Consider the following 21,017-nt stretch of genomic DNA (forward strand, 5'->3'; position numbering starts at 1 on the left):
TACAAGTGTGTTTCCCATGTGTACAAAAAGGAGACAAAAAAACATTAACATGCTCATACAGAAAAACTTGTCTGACCACTTTGTATGATAACACAGTGAAACAGATTTCAAGGAAATGTAAGCATTTATTAGTAATACAGTATGTGTGTCATCTTTCTGTACATGTCAGCAGATAATCCTATTTCTCATATGTCTAATACTATTGTTGTTGCAACACACAGCAGTGCAAACAGTTAATAATTTCCCAGCACATATTACATGTTTTTGGGCAGCTGCCTAATCAATTGTTCACTGAGGACAATAAAAATAACTACATTTTTTCCGCACACTTGTATCTCAGTTTGTCATTTTTTTTATTATGATTATTTTTCCAAGAAAGTGATCTCCAGATGCAAACCAGGCAGATCAGCCAAGGTTTCCAGAATTATTATTATTATTAACATTTATTTATATAGCGCCAGCATATTATGCAGCACAGTAAAGTAAATATGTTTATACAACTAAATCACATTATTTACATACATAAAACATGGAGTTACAAACATCACAACCAATACCAGTACAAGAGGTGAGAAAGGCCCTGTACAAAAGAGTATGCAGCTTATCTAAAGGGAATAAGACACAAGGTGTGGGAGTGGGCAGGATCAGAATTAAGTGAGTGAGAGTTGTAGTACTATATTTTGTATTGCATTTGGTAGTTAAGCAGAATCAGGGTATGCTTCTCTAAAGAAGTGAGTTTTAAGAGATCTTTTGAAAGCAGAAAGGTTGGGAGAAAGTCGGACAGACCGTGGGAGAGAATTCCAGAGGAGGGGTTCAGCCCTTGCAAAGTCTTGAATGCGAGCATGTGAGGAAGTAATGAGAGAAGAATTGAGGAGCAGATCAGTAGAGGAGCGTAGTAAGTGGTTGGGTGAGTATATAGAGATGAGTTCAGAGATGTAGGGTGGGGCAGAGTTTTGAAGTGCTTTGAATGTCAGGGTCATTAATTTGAATTGTATTCTGAAAGGTTGCGGAAGCCAATGTAGGGATTGGCAGAGGAGCAGTTGCTGAGGTTTATGAGCCTCGCGGCAGTGTTCATTATGGACTGGAGAGGTGACTGGATTGGGAGGCCAATTAAAAGAGAGGTACAGTAGTCTAGATGTGATATGATGAAAGAGTGAATAAGAATTTTGCCAGCATCTTGGGTGATAAATGTATTTTGGATATGTTCCTTAGGTGGAAGTGACATGATTTAATAAGTGACTGGATATGAGGAGTGAAGGACAGGGCAGAATCTAGGATAACCCCAAGGCACCGGGCCTGGGGAGAAGGGGTGATAGTGGAATTGTTAGCTATGATGGATACTTCCGGGATGTTAATGGTGTTAGTTGGAGGAAAGAGAACCATTTTTGTGTTAGAGAAGTTTAATTTAAGGTAGCGTTGTGACATCCAAGTAGAGATAGTGGACAGGCAGGAGGAGACCCGAGTTAGGAGTTCTGGGTTGAGTTCTGGAGAGGAGAGATAGATCTGAGTATCGTCAGCATAGAGGTGGTAGTGGAAACCATACGAGTTGATTAGTTTGCCGAGGGAGGAAGTATAGTTGGAGAATAATAGGGGGCCCAGGAACAGAGCCTTGTGAAACACCAACAGAAAGAGGAAGGCGAGAAGATGCTACTCCATTGTAGGAGACACTGAAGGAACGATTAGTGAGGTAAGAAGAGAACTAGGACAGGTCCGTGTCACGAAGGCCAAGTGAACGGAGGGACTGGAGAAGAAGAGGATGGTCCACGGTGTCAAATGCAGCGGAGAGATCAAGCAGTATTAGTAGTGAGAAGTGATTGTTGGCTTTAGCTGTTAAAAGGTCATTAGTTAGTCTGGTTAGAGCAGTTTCAGTGGAGTGTTGTTGTATAAAACCAGATTGTACGGGGTGCAGCAGGTTATTGTCAGAGAGGAATGAGGTTAGTCGGTTGTAGACTAGGCGCTCAAGTAGTTTAGAGATGAAAGGTAGCAGAGAGATGGGCCGAGGTTATCAAGATTGGAGGGATCAAGAGAGGGGTTTTTCAGAATGGGGGTGACCAGAGCATATTTTAGTTGAGAAGGAAAGATTCCCGTTGAGAGCGAGAGATTAAATAGATGCGTTAAGGCTTTGATTAGACAGAAGTTTTGAAGGAATAGGATCAAGCGGGCAGGTGGTAAGGTGAGAGGAGGCCAACTTTGAGACTTCCTCATCAGTGGCAGGGGTGAAGGAGCACAGGAGAGACTGGGGAGTGTGGAGGGAGGGTGATGGAAGTCTAGGTGGATTGAGTAGTGTAATGTCACTTCTGATAGTGTCAATTTTGTTATTGAAGTGCTCGGCAATATCTCGAGAAGAGACAGATAGGCATGGAGGGGGTGGAGGAGGGGAAAGAAGAGTCTTAAAGGTGGAGAAAAGTTGTGCCAGTTTTTTTTAGAAAGGGAGTTAATGAGTGAAGTAAAGTATGTTTGTTTGGCTTGGGAAAGGCTGGTGTTATAGGAGCATAGGGCAGATTTGAAGCTCCAAAAGTCTGATTCTAAGCGGGATTTGCGCCAGCGACGCTCAAGTGCTTTTGGAGCACTTTTGTATGAGCAATATGCCAAGGTTGAAGTGGTTTGGGTCTAGCACCTTTAGTTTTTTCAGGAGCAAGCTCATTAAGGGCAGTGGTGAGTGTGCTGTACTAGACAGAGGTAGCCACATTAGGACAAGAGATGGCCGAGACATTAGAGTGAAGAGAGTCAAAGGAAGAAGAGAGATGCGACACATCTAGAGCTTGCAAGTCACAGTACATATGTGTTTGGGGAATAGCAGTAGGTCAGGAGGGAGTTAGTGAAGTTGAAATGTGAGCATGTTATGATCAGAGAGGGGAAAGGGTGAGTTAGTATAATTAGTGGTTGAACAGAGTCTGGTAAATATGAGATTTACCAGAACATTACCATTGGAGTGAGAGGGGGAGTCTGAACACAGAGATAAGCCTAGGAATGATGTTAGTGAAAGAAGTTTAGACACAGAAGGGCTGTTAATGTTGTTAACGGGTATATTACAGTCACCTAATATGATGGATGGGTTGTTAGATGAAAGAAAGTAAGGAAGCCAGGCAGAAAAGTTGTCCAAAAATCGTGCAGTTGGTCCTGGGGGTCATTATATGACAGCAATGCAGAGTGAAACAGGAGAAGAGAGCCTAATGCAGTGAGCCTCAAATGAGGAGAATGATAGGGAAGGAACAGGTGGAAAAACTTTAAAAGTACAGGGGGGAGAGAGAAACAAACTTACCCCACCCTCCAGTGAAGCAGAGTCAGTAGCAGAAAGCCAGGTTTCAGTAAGTGCGAGTAGGTTGAAGGAATTGGCAATGAAATGGTCATGTATAGCAGTGAGTTTGTTGCAAATTATCGGGCGCTCCAGAGAGCACAGGAAAGATAAACTGGTGTTTTGGGTATATGGATAAGAGTTCTGTTTTGTTGGAATTTGCACCGAGCCCATGGCCGTGATATAACTGGAATGGGGTAGGGGACAGGGTTTGTGGAAATGTCCCCAGCTGCCAGCAATAGAAAGGAGAGATAGACTTAAGTGAGAGTGGGATTTGTAAATTCTTAGTTTATATGAGAAAGAGGAGTTTCCTGGAATAGCTAAACAGAGTACTTTGTAAACTTCATGTGTGGAGAGGGAAGCAGAGGAAAGTAGAGAGGCTGAGATTTGTGTAGTATTGTGATTTGAGGGGGGAGGTGGTGCAAAATCAATCTGACCAGTTACTTAACACTAAGCAACTTATGCAAGAGAATATGTGCAAAAGTGGTAATGAGCCACTCTTTAACAAGTGATGTCACTTGTTAAGATTAATGGTTAATGTGTCTTTTGCTCTCAAGCTGTTTAATTTTTTCATTTTTAGTATATGAGCCCCCACACTGGCTATACAGTCTAGTGAGGCTGCCTGACACAAGCTTCCTGACTACCTACCATGTGAGTTTTGTGGCAAAAGCAGGTAGGAGTGATAAGCCTCCATTCTTTAATAACCGCAAGCATCAACGCTATTTTAATTCCGTTGGAGATGAGGATGGCGGCATTATATGGAGTCTACACACCAACATTTTGAGTATATTGATTTAGCTTCACAATCATATGATGGAGGAAGTCGGTTTATTAGAGTCTGCGCACCACCATTTTTCTGAGGTTGAGTTTGCCATTAGGTAGATTATTATTATTTTTCTGGAGTTTTTTTTTGGGAGGAAACAAGAGACCACAGAGAAACATAACCTCAAGATTCCTCAAGGCTGTTTGAGAACTGCAAGGACTACATTTACTGGGTGTTTCAGTGATATGTACAGTATGCTAAAACACACATGCTGTAAAAGGGAAGTTCAAACAAAACCATCATTTTTTTGTTTGTTTAAACTCAAGTAACTCACACTCCTCAATTTAATACTGACATACTGACTTTTGTTTAATTATGTTATATTTAGTCTCAAATTTACTTGAATGATTTCACTTTTTCATGCAAACATGTTTGTATTTTTTACCTAACAGATATACCTGATCAGTGCTCATCAGCCCCATGCTACAGAGAAGGATCCCTCCACTGTACAGACCTGCATGGAGATTTTTTCTGCCACTGTAAGCCTGGGTGGACTGGAAAAACCTGCAGCAGAGGTACTGAAAATTAATTTCTACCAAAACATAAACAGTAGTTACATCCTTCACCTCTATACTGTCATTTAAAAGGGTGATTCACCAAGTTGACTTTTAATATGTTATAGAATGGCTAATTCTAAACAATTTTTCAATTGGGCTTAATTTTGTCTTTTATGTTGTTTTTTTATTATTTGCCGTAATGCATGATTGCTAGGGTCATATGGACCTGAAATTGCAAACTGTTGAGCTTGCGGTATAAAAAGCTAAATAACGCCACAAATACTAAAAAATGTATACCAACTGAAAATTTACTCTGTACATCATACTAAAAAATTATTTAGTTGGAAAAAAAATAAAGTTGAACAAAAGTTGAAAAGAAACTTAAGTTTAAGTGGTTCTTTTAAGCTTACCTTTTTTTTTTTTTTTTAATTTTGGATGGCACTCAGAGCTGTTGAGATTTCACCAGGTCTGTGGTGTTTTAAAATAATGTTGTATTGTTTTAAAGAATGGCAATATAATGTACTGTTGCCCTGCACTGATAAGACTGTTGGGTTTTCTTTAGAAAGACTACTATGATTTATATAAAAAAGCTGCCATGGGTAGCCATGGAGCAGCCATTCAAGCACAGGATACACAGTAGATAACAGATACAGTGTAAATCTAAAGAATGCCATTGTATACTACAGAGCTTATTTATTATATGCTGTGTATCCTTTTTCCTTTTACAGCTTTGAATGGCTGCCCATATGGCTACAGAGCAGCTTGTTTATATAAACTATTGTAGCGTTTCTGCAGCAGTTTTACCAGTAAAGCCCAACAGTACATTCTATTTTCATTAATTTAAAAGACTAGTGTTACGGTTCCTTTAAATCACACAACTTTATAAATATCACCAGCACCACTTTGTAACCGATTCTATCTGCTGAATTTTAGAAATGGTGATGGATGATGTAAAATCAGGAGTATGGACAGCTTCAAAATAAATATATATATATATATATATATATATATATATATATATATATATATATATATATATATATATATATATATATATATATATATATATATATAAATTTTCAAAGCAGACAGCACCTCATGTCAGGTAAGCCATTTTATGGCTGCCCCTGTGCACGGAAAAAATTAGTGTATAATCCAGTCAAGAAAAACCAGCACCAAGGGACTTTAAGTATGCAAAAAAGTTGTATTTAAAACATATGTATATTTATTTATAAGGGGGCATTCACAGTGCCCCACACAATGTGCAAAGCACTTTATACTTTACTCACTGCATGGGCATTGTGCAAACAGCAACTGCGTTAGGCTGTGCTTAATTTTAAAGAGCAGGCGGGGGAGGCATGTAGTTGTCCATCCCTAACTTGCATGTCATTCAGATGCCCTCAGGTCTGTATGTTAGCGAGGGCACACATGCCTATAACTTATAATATGCCAGTAAATCAGGATGCTTTTCCTTTCAGACTAGTTTACAATTATATATATTTTTTTACAATTGGCCCACAACATCTGAACATCATCATTGCACCTTATTGTTTTGGTTTTAATATGTAAAACAATTTATTAATTGCAGATATTAATGAATGTGCTACAGAGAATGGAAATTGCAGTCACATTTGTATCAACAAGCCAGGAACACACCAGTGTTTGTGCCGTAGTGGGTACAGGCTGCATACAAATAACAAATTGTGCATAGGTAAGTACCTGCTTTTTAAATGATTGTCTATACTTCTATATTACAACTGGTGATGCATAGTGCTGTAATAAAGAATGTTTCAGGTACTACCTAAAGTCTTAAGTCTAGCTTTTATAGCAGGGGTGCCCAAAAGGTAGATTGGGATGTACCAGTAGACCTTTAGCTGGTGATCAGTAGATCTCAAGACACTAAATCACCCTCCTATTTCATGCTTTTCATTCAGATATTTATTATGTTATGGTTACATAAGAAATAGTTAAAGGAGAACTAACCCCTAAAAATGAATATGGAAAAACATGCCATATTTTATATACTAAACATATTGCACCAGCCTAAAGTTTCATCTTCTCAATAACAGCAATGATCCAGGACTTCAAACTTGTCACAGTGGGTTGCCATCTTGCGACACTCACATGCTCAGTGGGCTCTGAGCAGCTGTTGAGAAGCTAAGTTTAGGGGTTGTCACAAATTATCAAGCAGAAAATTAGGGTTGTCTGTAATATAAGATGATGCTACAGGGCTGATTATTAAATTCTGATGCTAATTGCACTGGTTTATGTGCTGCCATGTAGTAATTATCTGTATTAATTACTAATTAGCCTTATATAGTGACATTTATTTTCTATATGTACTGTATATTGTGATTGGGTCCCTAAGCTCAGTAAGTGACAGCAGCACAGAGCATGTGAAGTGAGTCAGCAGAAAATAAGATGGGGAGCTACTGTGGCATCTTTGGGGGCACAGATCATCTGCTAAAGAGCTGTGGAGGGCGGCTGCAGAAACCAACAAAGAATTACTTGGTACCCACAGATCTCGTGGAAAATGTGAGTGTTGTTAGGGGAGGCACATTATGTAAAAAAAACCAAGAATGTGCCAGTGCATTATCCACTCTTATAGGGGTTGTTCACCTTCCAAAACTTTTTTCAGTTCAGTTGGTTTCTGATTCAACAGCAGTGGCGCCGGGCCCCCCTGCAAAAAAAACTTCAGAGGGGGCCCAGCGACTGAGACACCAGAGACAGGAACATTAAACTTTAAACTTAAATTTTGGAAAACGGTAAAAAATAAAAGATGGAAAGCAATTGAAAAAAGTCGTTGTTTCTGGTGAACAATCTGAAAACATCTGAACTGAAAAATAGGAAAGGTGAAGGTTCTCAACTCTTGATATTCTTCGTCATATATTTTTATTGCCAAAGTATATCTTATTTTTATTTAAAAAGGACAAATAATTAATTGGTATAGGAAAGGGAGGTAGAGTGATAGATGCTTGATGCATTTATTCTAATTATGGGGCTGCAGCCCTGTGCTAACTTAGGAATGTTCAATCTCAGAATATTGATTGTAACATAAAACCCCAATCCTGTATATGACCTTCTGGATCCATTAGGAGATTGCATCCTTGGACTTGCATCATACATTCTATGTCCCTTGTTTCATATGATAACAATGCTTTGTTGCAGTGATTATGTTTTTGTGATCCTCCTGAAACAACTTTGACTTCCATCGCTGTCTATTGTAATATTTGCTGTGCAGGAGCAAGTGTCTATTTACTGTTATATTCTGATGATGAAAAATGTGTTTAATAATGGGATGCCTAGGGGTTATTAGAACTTTCTGGAGGGTAGCTTCCTATTTTTAACATTCATTTGTTGCACTGGAAGTTGCTGAGGGAAATAGAAAGCAAACTAGGGAAAATTATGTTTTTTGTAGTTAAGTGATGGAGCCTATCCCCAAATATTTGCCATGATGGCTGGAACTCCATGCCACATGCTGAAGCTGAGATGAAAGAAAAGCAAGTATTATTGTATGTCCTACAAGCCTAGTTGCCATAGCTTCTCACTGAGCACCACTGTATTAATTGGCACTAGCCACTGCTATAGTTTTAGTCTGAATCATGTTATAAACTTTTGGATTTTGTTATTTTTTGAGCTCAACAGGGCAAACAGGGAAACTGAAGGTACTCCATGTTTGGTCCTTAGATCGCCTGAGAGTTAGGTTAGCAGTGAACAGATAATCTCCTGCTTAATTGGCTCCTGCCAACAAATCAGTTACAGAAAAAGAAATACCCTGGAGTTGATACAGATAAGCTGTTTTGAAATCAGTAAATTACTAATCCCACCATAGAGTGGAGAAGCCGCCTACTGAATTTATTGTTTAAAGAAAACAACATTGCACCTTGCTTTAATTCAGTCTACATTATAAAGCATTATAAGCACATTTGTTGCTTAATTTTAATTGTGGAGATAGAATTATGTAAAAATCACTATAATGCCCTAGCGACTGTACTGAATCTTTACAATATTGCACTAGGTTCTGTTATTTGTTCTTTTTTCCATAGCCTGTGGCGCTGATCTAACATAATTAACACTGGATTCATTTTATATTCTCAGATATTGACGAATGTGCAGAATCTCCCAATATCTGTGGGACAGCCCAGTGCAAAAATGTGCTTAGCACCTACGTGTGCCTCTGTGAAGACGGATACAGATATGATGAGTCGACAAAGAGCTGTCAGGGTATATTTTCTGATTTAAATGTTACATTGTGCTATTTTTGACATGGTCATATAGGATGCATGCATTCATTGTGTATTTATATATACTTTATTTGAAAATGATTTACAGTGAAAACTAGGGATGCACCGAATACACTTTTTGGGATTCGGCCAAATCCCCATTCCTTTGTGAAAGATTCAGTCGAATCGGAATCCTAATTTGCATATGCACATTATTGCAAAACGTGGGAAATTTTTGTTTACTTCCTTGGTTTGTAACAAAAAGTCACGGGATTTCCCTCCCGCCCCTAATTTACATATGCAAATTAGGATTCGGTTCAGCTCGGCACAAGGATTTGTCCGAACCCTGCTGAAAAAGGCTGACTCCTGGATTCGGTTAATCTCTAGTGAGAACATTTTCCCAAGTTATTAGGGAGTCCTATTTTCCCAACTTACTGGGAAAAGAACACCAAATGCATACAAGGCAAAATATCAGAAGGTCCTTCCTTTTACTCATTTTTCCTTTAATATAAAAGTCTAAAAGTCAGTTTACAGAAGAGCTTCCTCTATAAAACTTTTCTTTTTAAGGTACAGTTGATTAAGAATTAAGATCACTTTAAAAGGGTCTTTTAAAACATTAGTGAAGTTAGCATGAAACAGAGATTTGATTGTGCCATTTCTGTAATGTTTAGGGTCAGGAAACCAGAACAAATTTAACTCACACTGGTAGTTGTGTGGTGCACATCTTTCACTTCAGCAGCAGTATAGTTTTTTCTGATACTTTCATTGCTATGGTCCGTCTTTTTTATTATGTATTTTCTGTCTATTCTTAAAGACATAGATGAATGCAAAGAGGGACGTTGTGAGCAGACTTGTGTGAACTCTCCGGGAAGCTACACTTGTCACTGTGATGGCAGAGGAGGAGTTAAGCTGTCCCAAAACATGAACACTTGTGAGGTACGATTTCAGGGTATACTGAATAAGTGCTGTGACTCTTTAAAGAAACCAGCAGCTAAGATTTTTTGAATTATCAGATTCTGAACTGAAAACATGACTTTCATTTGCAGGATATATTGCCATGTCTTCCTTTTGCCTCTGAAAAAAGTAGAAATTCTCTATACCTTGGAAGAATGTTCAGCGGCACACCTGTCATCCGACTGCGCTTTAAGAGAAAGCAACCCACCAGGTGAGGGTACGTGTGAGCACGAAGTTTGCTCTCCACACTTTGAAGGAGCTTAAGTAAAAACAGATACAAAGTTTGCTACAGGTCTGGTAATAAATAGCAACCAATCAACATGTAGCAATTACTGGTCACCAGCATCTTATTGGTTGCTGTTGGTTACTGCACCTGGGTAAACTTGATGCCTTTTTACTACAAATGATGGAAATTGTCAGCCATGGTCACTGTATATGATAAACTCTCCTCTCTGCAATATGTGTCAGCATCATCTGTGGATACTACAGAAAGTACTGGACTAAATTTGAACATATTGGTCACTGGCATTGGTCAAAGTGAATCTTTCTAGGCAAAATGATAATTATATTTAGAAAGCTTCTTATTTCAGTGTATTAAATTTTCATTTTTGCAATAGTTCCCCTTTAATCACAAAAAAAGAAAAATCTATAGTTTTTGTTATTACTTGAGCTAAATAGGGAAAATTAATCTACTGCACGTTGGTCTTTGCGAGGTAAATAAGTAAAATTAAAAGAATACAACCCCCTGTTTTACTGGCAGGAGTCCATTATGCAGGGGAATTATATGCACACTAGTAATCTAGTTATCTACCTGACAAGGGCCAAAAATTGAGTGGCCTCAATGTTCCTGTTTGCCTGTTTAGCTTAAATGGATTCTGTCATGATTTTTATGATGTAGTTTTTATTTATAAATGACAGTGCACACTGCAAATAATTCACTCTACAATATAAAATTTCATTCCTGAACCAGCAAGTGTATTTTTTTTAAAGTTGTAATATTGGTGTGTAGACAGCCATCTCAAGTCATTGTGCCTGGTCATGTGCTTTCAGAAAGAGCCAGCACTGTAGGATGGAACTGCTTTCTGGCAGGCTGTTGTTTCTCCTACTCAATGTAACTCAATGTGTCGCAGTGGGACCTGGATTTTACTATTGAGTGCTGTCTTTAGATCTACCAGGCAGCTGTTATCTTGTGTCAGGGAGCTGCTATCTAGTTACCGTCCCATTGTTCTGCTGTTCGGCTGCTGGGGGGAGGAAAGGGAGGGGGTGATATCACTCCAACTTGCAGTACAGCAGTAAAGAGTGACTGAAGTTTATCAGAGCACACAAGTCCCATGACTGGGGGCAGCTAGGAAACTCAACAATATGTCTAGCCCCATGTCGGATTTCAAAATTAAATATAAAAAAAAATCTGTTTGCCCTTTTGAGAAATGGATTTCAGTGCAGAATTCTTTTGGAGCAGCACTATTAACTGATGCATTTTGGAAAAAAAAATGTTTTTCCCATGACACTATCTCTTTAAGAAATAACAGAAAACAGATTTTTCTTGATTAAAACTTTGGCATTCAACTCATGTGGGGTATACCCTACAGATGGGACATTAGCTATGGACAACACTGCCCACTCCCAAGCATGATCTCTTACACAAGAGTTAAAAATATCTGAAACCAGTACTTGTAGGTGCTTGCAGAAACCAGACATAAAAATGACTTATCCAGAGATCCAAGGAAATGTATGCATAAATGTAAATAATGTAATGGCAACAAGATAAATGATGCTTTCCAAGTGATGACACACAAACTGTGTTCTGTAATTTCAGGAGGTAGTCTTGTGTCCCCACTTGTTAAGAAAGTGTAATACAGCATCACCTTTCCATGAAATCAGAAATCAGTTGATGTAGCCATATCCCATTTTGAGATTTAAAGGTTTTTCTATATCTGTGCACAAAGCAAGTACTTAATTGGAACGGTTACACGTTTCCTATACAGTATATTTAACACTCTTACTAGTTGGTTGGTGTCTTTGTGTGTTTGTGTTGGAGGGTGTTTTTGTAATTGCAGTTTCCAAAGCATTTATAAGGTGCAGTGAGAATTTGATATTTGTTTGCTACTATCAACTAGAAAGGGGAGCTAATGCTAAATGTCCAATATGGATGGGTGATGCCAATCTGCCCAGCTTCACATTCTCTCACCCAAACATGTGGGCATGTATGGCAAGCTTAAATGTTTTTAATACACTCAGACTTACCGATCAGATTCTTTTCTGTTTAGTCAGCTCTAAGACCAGCTGAAGTTGAAATGTATTCATGGAACCCTCTGTGATCCCGGCATTCCTTCTGCTTTTTTATATATTTATTTTAGGCGGCTGTAAAAATATTTACTTTATAACTTCATTTTGGTTATTTCTTCTTCTGCTTTGGCTTCTGGACATCTGGCAATGAGCTTGTCTGGATTTTGTTTCTAAAACCACTACTTGACATTTTAAGCTGTCTTCATTAGAGGCAGAATTATTTCTGGCAAACAAACTTATAAGTGAGTTACCATTTGGCTTTAGGATTTACTTTACTTGCTGGCCTAGGCCATGGAAACGATCCTGATTTTGAAGACTTTCCTAATGTGATTTTCCAAGACATTTGGACCCGGCACCCATATTTTATTACCATTCTGTATAGGCACGTTCAATGCTGCTTTAAAGAACCTCTGAAACTATATACAACCGTTTGTAAAAGTTGCTCATTTTGGGAGATCCAGATCATAGCATGTTATTAGGCTTAAACTTATGTCCCTTGATTAACAGATTCTCAAACTTGTCTTCTAGCCTCACCAACAATACTTTTTTTCCATATTGCCTCAAAGCTGGACAGGTGTGTGGGATTTCTTATTTGGAAATGCGTTACCATAAAGTTTCAAATTACAGGAAGGCCATCCCCCATATAGACTCAATTTTAAGCAAATAATTCTCATTTAAAAAAAGGATTTCCCTTTTCTTTGTGATAATAAAACAATTCCTCGTACTTAACGAGCAAAACAGTCCTATTGGGTTCAAATAATTTTTAGCAGACTTAAGGGTAAGGCCACACTAAGCGATAGCGCGGCGATTTGACTCGCCGCGACTATTCGCCGCGACTTTTAATCCTCAATCGCTGGCGAAACTTTGGCGCTGGCGTCTATGGGAAATCGCGCAAAATCGCCAGCGTAAAAACACACGCGGCGATCTTTTTTCTATTGTCGCTCGAAATCGCCTAGCGAGGCGATTTCGATCGACAATAGAAAAAAGATCGCCGCGTGTGTTTTTACGCAGCGATTCCCCATAGACGCCAGCGCCAAAGTTTCGCCAGCGATTGAGGATTAAAAGTCGCGGCGAATAGTCGCGGCGAGTCAAATCGCCGCGCTATCGCTTAGTGTGGCCTTACCCTAAGATTTGATGATCCAAATTACAACAAAAAACCCCAGGTCCCAACAAGTTTGCATAATAGATACTATACCTGTATTGGTGATCTTGTAAGCAATAAGATAATTCTGAAAGTTCCTTCTGAGGTATTGTGACAATACAAGACTTTTAGGAGCCTATGGCCTAAAAAACACTTCACTCAATCAATCAAACTATTCTAAAACCAAGGATTGGAAAAAATACAATCAGAATAAAGCATTTTTGTAAGGTGGAAACTGTAGTTTACAGGGTATTAAAGGACACCTAATAGAAGGGTATCATAGCTTTAGTAACTAAGTGTTAGTAAAAAAACATTTGCTCCTTTAATCCTTATGGCAGCCCTGGATAGATTATAGGTTTGGAGGGACTCTTTCTCCTTGTGTATTATCTAAATACTTAATTTGATTGATACTTAATTTCCTTAATTTGACTATTGTTTATAATGCTACTTTTTTCAATGTCTCTTCTTTTTTCTTGTTGTTATACCATATATTGTTGTTGTTTCTCCAATACCAAGACAAAATGTTTTTAAACCATTGCAATACTGTTTACTATAAAAATTTAAATTACTGATGTAATATGATGCTTTAATAAAATAGATATTTGCTCTGGGGTTAGAAAAAAGGGTTAATTATAATTTTATGTCAGATTATTTATTCGTCGGATACAAGGGTAAAATCTGTACGTCTACGGCCAGCTTTAGTCTGTAACACATACACACTATGATCTGTTTTACCATGAGCCAATTAGCTTTTTTGTTCTTGGAGTGTGGCAAACCGGAGTACCCAAAAGAAACGCAAAATGTTGTACAGGGACAACATACAAACTTCTAGCAAATAGTGCTCTCTATTAGCTGTTTGATCGAGGCAGTATTATGAGTAATAATCAGCATGGCTTTATGAAGGACAGATCATGTCAGACAAATATAATTGCTTTTTTTTCATGAAGTATGTGTACAATAACGGAAATGTAATGTTTATTTGGTGTGTACATAGCAAGTAAAAGAAGAGACAGAGGCCTGTTTTTCTGATGAAAACGATTGTGCCTACCCAAGAACTTGAGTGGCTTCACTTCCTAAGGGTTTCCTTAAGTTATATTTTGATCACACTTTATTTTACATTTGATGTTTGAGAAATCGGTGCCTTGTTACATAAATGGGTTTGTAAACTTAGTTTACTGTTGTTGTCAAAAGTGCAGATTGTTCCTGTGTTGTTGAAGGCATTTTCTGGAGATTACTATAAGGGCAAACCAAAGCTATCTTGCCACTGCAACATATTACTGTATTATACTGTACTTGCCATATTATCACCATTTGCAAGCGTTTCTGTGTTGACAAATAGCTCTTTAAATCCAAATTTAATTAATTTGCAGAATATATGTATTTAGTATACTGATTTATTTTTCTTTTAGGATTTGCTTATATTCACTTTTAACTGTTTGTTTTTTCTATGAAATCCTGGCAGACTTATGGCAGAATTCGAATTTCGGACCTTTGACACCGAAGGAGTCCTTTTCTTTGCCGGAGGCCATCAAGACAGTTCCTGGATTATTTTAGCTTTGCGGAATGGAAGATTGGAGCTGCAGCTGAAGTATAATGGAATAGGCAGAGTAACCAGCAGTGGCCCACTTATAAACCATGGAATGTGGCAAACAGTGAGTATTCCACTGGCATTTCATAACCAGAACAGCAGGGGTCTCAATGCACCTAATAACAAGTACATGTGTTAACTTGCACCGACTGACATTATAGGTACAGTAACAGCAAAAAATGAAAGTCTTTTAAAGAAATGAAACCATAGTGTAGTGTTGTGCTGCACTTGTAGAACTGGTGTATTTGCTTCAGAAACACTACTATAGTTTATATACACAAGCTGCTGTGTAGCCATGTGGCAGCCATTCAAAGCTGAAAAAGGTACAGGATACACCGCAGTTAACAGATAAGCTCTGTAGTATACAATGGGATTCTTCAGAACATATCTGTAATCTAATGTGTATACTGTGCTTGAATGGCTGCCCCCAAAGCCACTCAGCAGTTTATTTGTGTATGTATCTACGTATATGTGTATATATATATATATATATATATATATATATATATATATCTATATATCTATGTGTATATATATATCTATGTGTATATATATATATATACATATATATATATATATATATATACATATACATATATATATATATATATATATATATATATATATATATATATATATTAAAAAGGAGGATTGGCACTCACTGTAATTGTAGTGAAAATACTTTGAAAATGAAAAAAAAATAGCAAGAGTTTCATTCTAGAGGATGGGGAAATATAACGTTTTGTCTTTACTATGCATCTTGAGAGGTTCTGAAAAAGTAACCAAATAAACCCAGCTACTTAATGTCTTTTTCCGAATTTTGTACAGGGGTACAAAGATAGGAATATTCTGGTAACATTTTCAGAGTATAGAGTCATGTCTAGCCTTTTAGTATGCTGTCTTCCAGAACTTAAATTTAGTTTAGCTTTAACAGTTTAGTGTTGATCTGCCATTGAAAGCAATGTCTATGCCCTCTTGCGAATATTTAACAGTTTAGAAAAGTCTATAGATGGTATATATTGCCCATGTCCCAAATAGAAATCTTTGGTTTACCTTTTACCATTTTAAAGTTAAACCCTAATTTATATTGGAGGTGGTGTACCTTAATGGAGTAGTGCAGATGTACTCCCAAATGGTGCACCTGTAAGGAGTCACATGACTTTGGAGTCATTTTTGAGGCTATTTTAGCCTTATTGGTTTGTACACTATAGAATCCCTTACATAATCACTTATGCTGCAAGATAGTGTTCTCTACTCATGCTCTCCATAAGTAGAACTAATTTGTGAGATTTGTATTTGAAGGTTAGAACATCCCTTTATATGCACTTCTACAGTAAGAGGTAGTTGCTAACAATCAAGATGTTTCTGATGAGTGAGTATGTTACTGATAGTTTAATTGAAGTTGAATATGGAGCGTTAGTGTCATAAAATCCTTTGTCATTTATGTCTGTACCAAATTTTTGTGTCAGGTCATAAATGTGTCACCAGACAAGTACTGTGAGAGAGAGAAATGTAACAGCTCATTAATCACAGGTCACCTGGCAAGGACATAGTTACCTTTGCTTTCCTTAAAGTCTTTCCTTGACAGAAAGTCAATGTGGCTTATTTCCATACAATTTGTGCCAGCTATATAGTTTTCCTTTAGAAAGCAGGCACATTACATTGATTATGTAACCCCACCCAAAGAGAAGAAACCTATACCACTTTATTCGTGGGACTTTAAAGAAGCATGAGAAGATAAATGTGAATGTGACCTAGTACACTCTTTCCAAATGAGAATCCAAGAATACTTAAATCAAAACACATCGGAGTTTGCTTTATGGTTCACAATATGAGAAATTGGCCAGCAGACCTGATTGGTTGCCTGCTGCTGGGGCTTGTATTCAAATAATATATCTGAATATTGCATTAACAAAGATGTGGTTAATAAAGTCCATTAGATTTTGAAAAATATGGGTACAGGCATGGGATCCCTTATCTGCAAACCAATTATCCAGAATGCTCCAAATCATGGAAAGGCTGTCTTCCAAAGACAAAATATTTCCTTTTTCTCTGTAATAATAAAACAGTAGCTTGTACTTGATCCAAACGAAGATATAATTAATCCTTATTGGAAGCAAAACCTATTGGATTAATATAATGTTTACATGATTTTCTATTAGACTTATCGGTTATCCGGAACCCCCCAGGTCCTAAAGATTCTGGATAACAGGTCCCATACCTGTACTGCTAAGTAGTTTTATGCTATTAACTCAGACTTTTGGGGTCAGAGGGGATGTAATCCTATGCATACACCCTAAGAAACTTAATTTTATGTAGAAGTTAGAGATGCACCGAATCCACTATTTTGGATTCGGCCGAACCCCTGAATCCTTCGTGAAAGATTTGGCCGAATACCGAGCTGAATCCGAATCCTAATTTGCATATGTAAATTGGGGGTGGGAAGGGGAAAACATTTTTTACTTCCTTGTTTTGTGATTAAAACGTCCCTCCCAGCCCCTTAATTGTATATGCAAATTAGGGTTTGGTTCGGCCTGGCAGAAGGATTTGGCCAAATTTGAATCCTGCTGAAAAAAGCCGAATCCTGGCCGAATCCCGAACCGAATACTGGATTCAGTGCATCCCTAGTAGAAGTGGTAAATTTACACACAAACACAAAATAATTTGACTGTGATGTTTTACTTTTTATCGCTTGGCTTTCTTTTAACTCTCCATTCTGATTTCACAAACTGCAGTCCAGTTTCTAGTAATTAAGGCCAAGCCACCTGATAATCATTGACATTCCAAGCCCAAGCATTGCAAAACAAACGTTAGACCTATCACCTCTACTAATCATTTATATTTTTAAATGTACTTTTAATGTTTCCTAGGTGAATTCTGTAGTTATGCTTTTGACAGTCTAAATACATTTACAGTGGGGGCACAAACCGGTTTATATTAATGGTAATGGGTTTGCGGTAGGAAGTCATCAGGCCAAATCAATTCTACAGATGTACTCTTCACACTTCCCGTAAGTTTAGTATCTGTTTTTCCACTACATTCTCCATGCCCCCAATAAATTCTTTCATCTTGGGAGGCCGATGCATTGGCTCACGTAACATAAACCTGTTGCACAATTTCAAGACTGACCTTATCTGTCCTTAAAATTACCATTTCAAGCTATCAAAGAGTTTAGAGAGTCTGTGAACAGTCTTATTGACCTGATCCTAAGAACCAAGAAAATAAATTTAGCAAATAGTTTCCTTAGAGTACAGTGAAACAGAGTTATATGTATGTTTATATAAAGTGTATGCAAATGCAGATAGTTAGAGAACTGATTAGGTGAACACTATATTTCAACCTTATTTAGTGAACAGTGTGTAAAGATTTGTTTTTATTGTCATTGATTCCAGATGTGACTGTTTTGTGACTGCAATTTTCTTTGTAGCTATAGGCTTCTGCTTGCTACCATGCAACTGTATATTAACTGCAGGAATGGGACCCTTTATCCAGAAATCCTTTATCTAGAAAGCTCCAAATTACGAAAAGGCCATCTCTCATAGACTCCATTTTATCCAAATAATCCAAGTTTTTAAAAAGTATTTTTTTTCTCTGTAATAATAAAACAGTACCTTGTACTTGATCCAAATTAAGATATAATTAATCCTTATTGGAAGCAAAACCAACCTATTGGGTTTGTTTAATGTTTATATGATTTTCTAGTAGACTTAAGATATGAAGATCCAAATTACAGAAAGATCCATTATCTGGAAAACCCCAGGTCATTCTGGATAACAGGTCCCATACTTGTAACTTGTTTGTACCTACCTACTGTATTACTGTATGTTATTCATATAACCCTGTAATACATTATCCTTGTCCATATAAAAAAAATAACTGTGACAAGAAGCAAACACCATTTTCTTGGTAGATATAGCAAACACAAGTAGATAAATGCAGAGGGTTTTTAACTGCTCCATTTGATATTACCGTATATACTCGTGTATAAGCCGACCCGTGTATAAGCCGAGGTACCTAATTTACCTAAGAAAACTGGAAAAATGTATTGACTCGTGTATAAGCCTAGGGGCCCCATGTCAGATTTCAAAATGTGAATGTGACCCGGCCGCAACAATTGGGGGACACTGGGCAGGTACCTGTTACTGTCTGTGACTGACTGTGTCGCCGCCCGGATTTCATGTTTGCTTCCCTCTGCCACCCCCATTTCATGTTTGCTTCCCTCTGCCACTTCCCCCCCCTGCCCTCCCCATCTGTCGCTCTCCCCACCCCGTCGCTCTCCCCACCCCGGCACTCACGTCTGCTGCTCTTCCCTCTGTCCTTCCCTCTGTCACAGTAAAACGTGACCCGGCGCCGCTACCCACGTGGCGGCCATGGGCGCCGCCATTTTGAAAGCGAACGCCGGCAGGGAAGGACGCGCCGCCCGGAGCTCCTGGACCTGCTCCGGGCGGCGACACAGGCAGTCACAGGCAGTCCTGCTGGGGCCGCGGAAAGGTATGACCCGCGTATAAGCCGAGTTTGAGTTTTTCAGCACATTTTGGGTGCTGAAAAACTCGGCTTATACGCGAGTATATACGGTATATATTTTTTTGTTGCGAATAATGTTAAAATTAGCAACTATTTAATCAAAAGAAGGGATAAAAACAGATGTATTATTGTATGTATGTAAAGAAAATGTTAATATGTTACTATGTGAATAGAAATGTTTCATTTGTTAATTGTATTTGTTCTGATGTGTGCTTTTCCCTGCAGATTTCTGTTGAAGAACTGGACCGAAATCTAGTTATCAAGGTTAACAAAGATGCAGTCATGAAAATAGCAGCGTCTGGAGATCTGTTTAGTGTAGACAAAGGATTATACCAGCTGAATTTAACAGTTGGAGGCATTCCTTTTAAAAGCAGTGAGCTCATCCAATCGGTAAGTGCAATTATGAGTGCTATGAATCATGGCTGACAGTGACCATTATACTTTAATTTTGTAGTCCGGTTCCTGCATGTTGAAATTTTTTCAACAATATCTAGCATATTTAATACAGCGATTTCAGTCTCTTGACCTTCCAGATACTTTGACTCATGAATTGCAACATCCTTACAATTGCAGAAAGGGACAAAATGTGGCCTTAATGTTTTTATATTTTAAAGTAGAATATTCATTTAAAATATTGTTTTAAAAAACTGATCCTATGAATAACATAGATGTCTATTTGACTAAGTATGCTGTGCAGACTTCTGTTAAAGGTTAGCTCACACGCTGCTTTTTCGGGAGATTAGTCACCCATCGACAAATCGATTCTTCTTCAGGCGACTAATCTCCCCCAAACTGCCTCCACGCCGGCTAGAATGTAAATCGCGGAGGGATGGCAGTCGGATCACTTCGGCTTTCTGAAGTTTCCTCATAGGCAACTTCGGGCGACATCAGTAAACTAATCGCTCCAAGGGGCAAACCTCCGTAGATCCGCAAGCGTTGTCTCGCTGAACTTCGCCAGGCGTAGATTCGCCAGGACATCGCAAATTCACGAAAATCTGAAGTTCCGCGCAAGTTACCGATCATTTCCGAAGTTGCGCTAGTGAAGTTACGATGAGCGGTCCGAAGTTGCGCTAGCGAAGGCTAATTTGCATATGGCACCAAATTTGAAATTCAATGGATGTGTATGCAGCAGCGCATACAGAACACTTCACAAGTGCAGGGAAACTTAATAAAAGTTTATTTAGGTGTTCTAATGCCCTACACATTTGCCCACAGTATAGTTAAGGTGCCACAAATGTAGGGGGGAAGGTGGGCACCCTAAAAAAAATGTCGATCTTTTTCAGCCTACCACCCAAAAAATGCCAACTATTTTGGGACTTAGAACATTTTTCAACTTTTTTTTTAAAAACTCCTACCTACTCTATTGCACTTCGCCTGCTCTAACCTGGTGAAGTAAACTTTGGCGAAGGAGGTCACGTTCAGAAAAAGACCAATGTTAGTAAATTTGCATATTTTTGCCCCCTATGCCAGAGTGCAACTTCGCCAGCGTTAGGGTGCGAATTTGAGCTAGGCTATCATCATTGCTGCCAAATTTTTGCCAGGGTGACTGATAGTAAACTTGCGAAGTTGCGAAATGACTTCACGCTTGTGAATTTTCGCCAGCGTTAGTCACTTCGCCCTTTAATAAATTTGCCCCCAAGTGTCATCCCACCGGCGATTTAGATTCTAGTGACAGGAAGGCAGTTG

The 21,017-nt window shown here is 38.3% G+C and overlaps 1 protein-coding gene across 2 annotated transcripts in view; it reads left to right on the forward strand.

Moving 5' to 3' along the window:
- The window catches only part of gas6.S (growth arrest specific 6 S homeolog), a 46,236-nt gene that overhangs the window by 21,835 nt on the left and 3,384 nt on the right, over positions 1-21,017 (forward strand). For both annotated transcript variants that reach the window (XM_018248310.2, NM_001093113.1), the window contains 7 exon segments: positions 4,511-4,633; positions 6,204-6,326; positions 8,714-8,839; positions 9,653-9,774; positions 9,885-10,003; positions 14,682-14,871; positions 19,557-19,721. In XM_018248310.2, the coding sequence (XP_018103799.1) occupies positions 4,511-4,633; positions 6,204-6,326; positions 8,714-8,839; positions 9,653-9,774; positions 9,885-10,003; positions 14,682-14,871; positions 19,557-19,721 (968 nt within the window).

This window comes from Xenopus laevis, chromosome 2S, assembly GCF_017654675.1.
Source record: "Xenopus laevis strain J_2021 chromosome 2S, Xenopus_laevis_v10.1, whole genome shotgun sequence".
Taxonomy (NCBI): Eukaryota; Metazoa; Chordata; class Amphibia; order Anura; family Pipidae; genus Xenopus; species Xenopus laevis.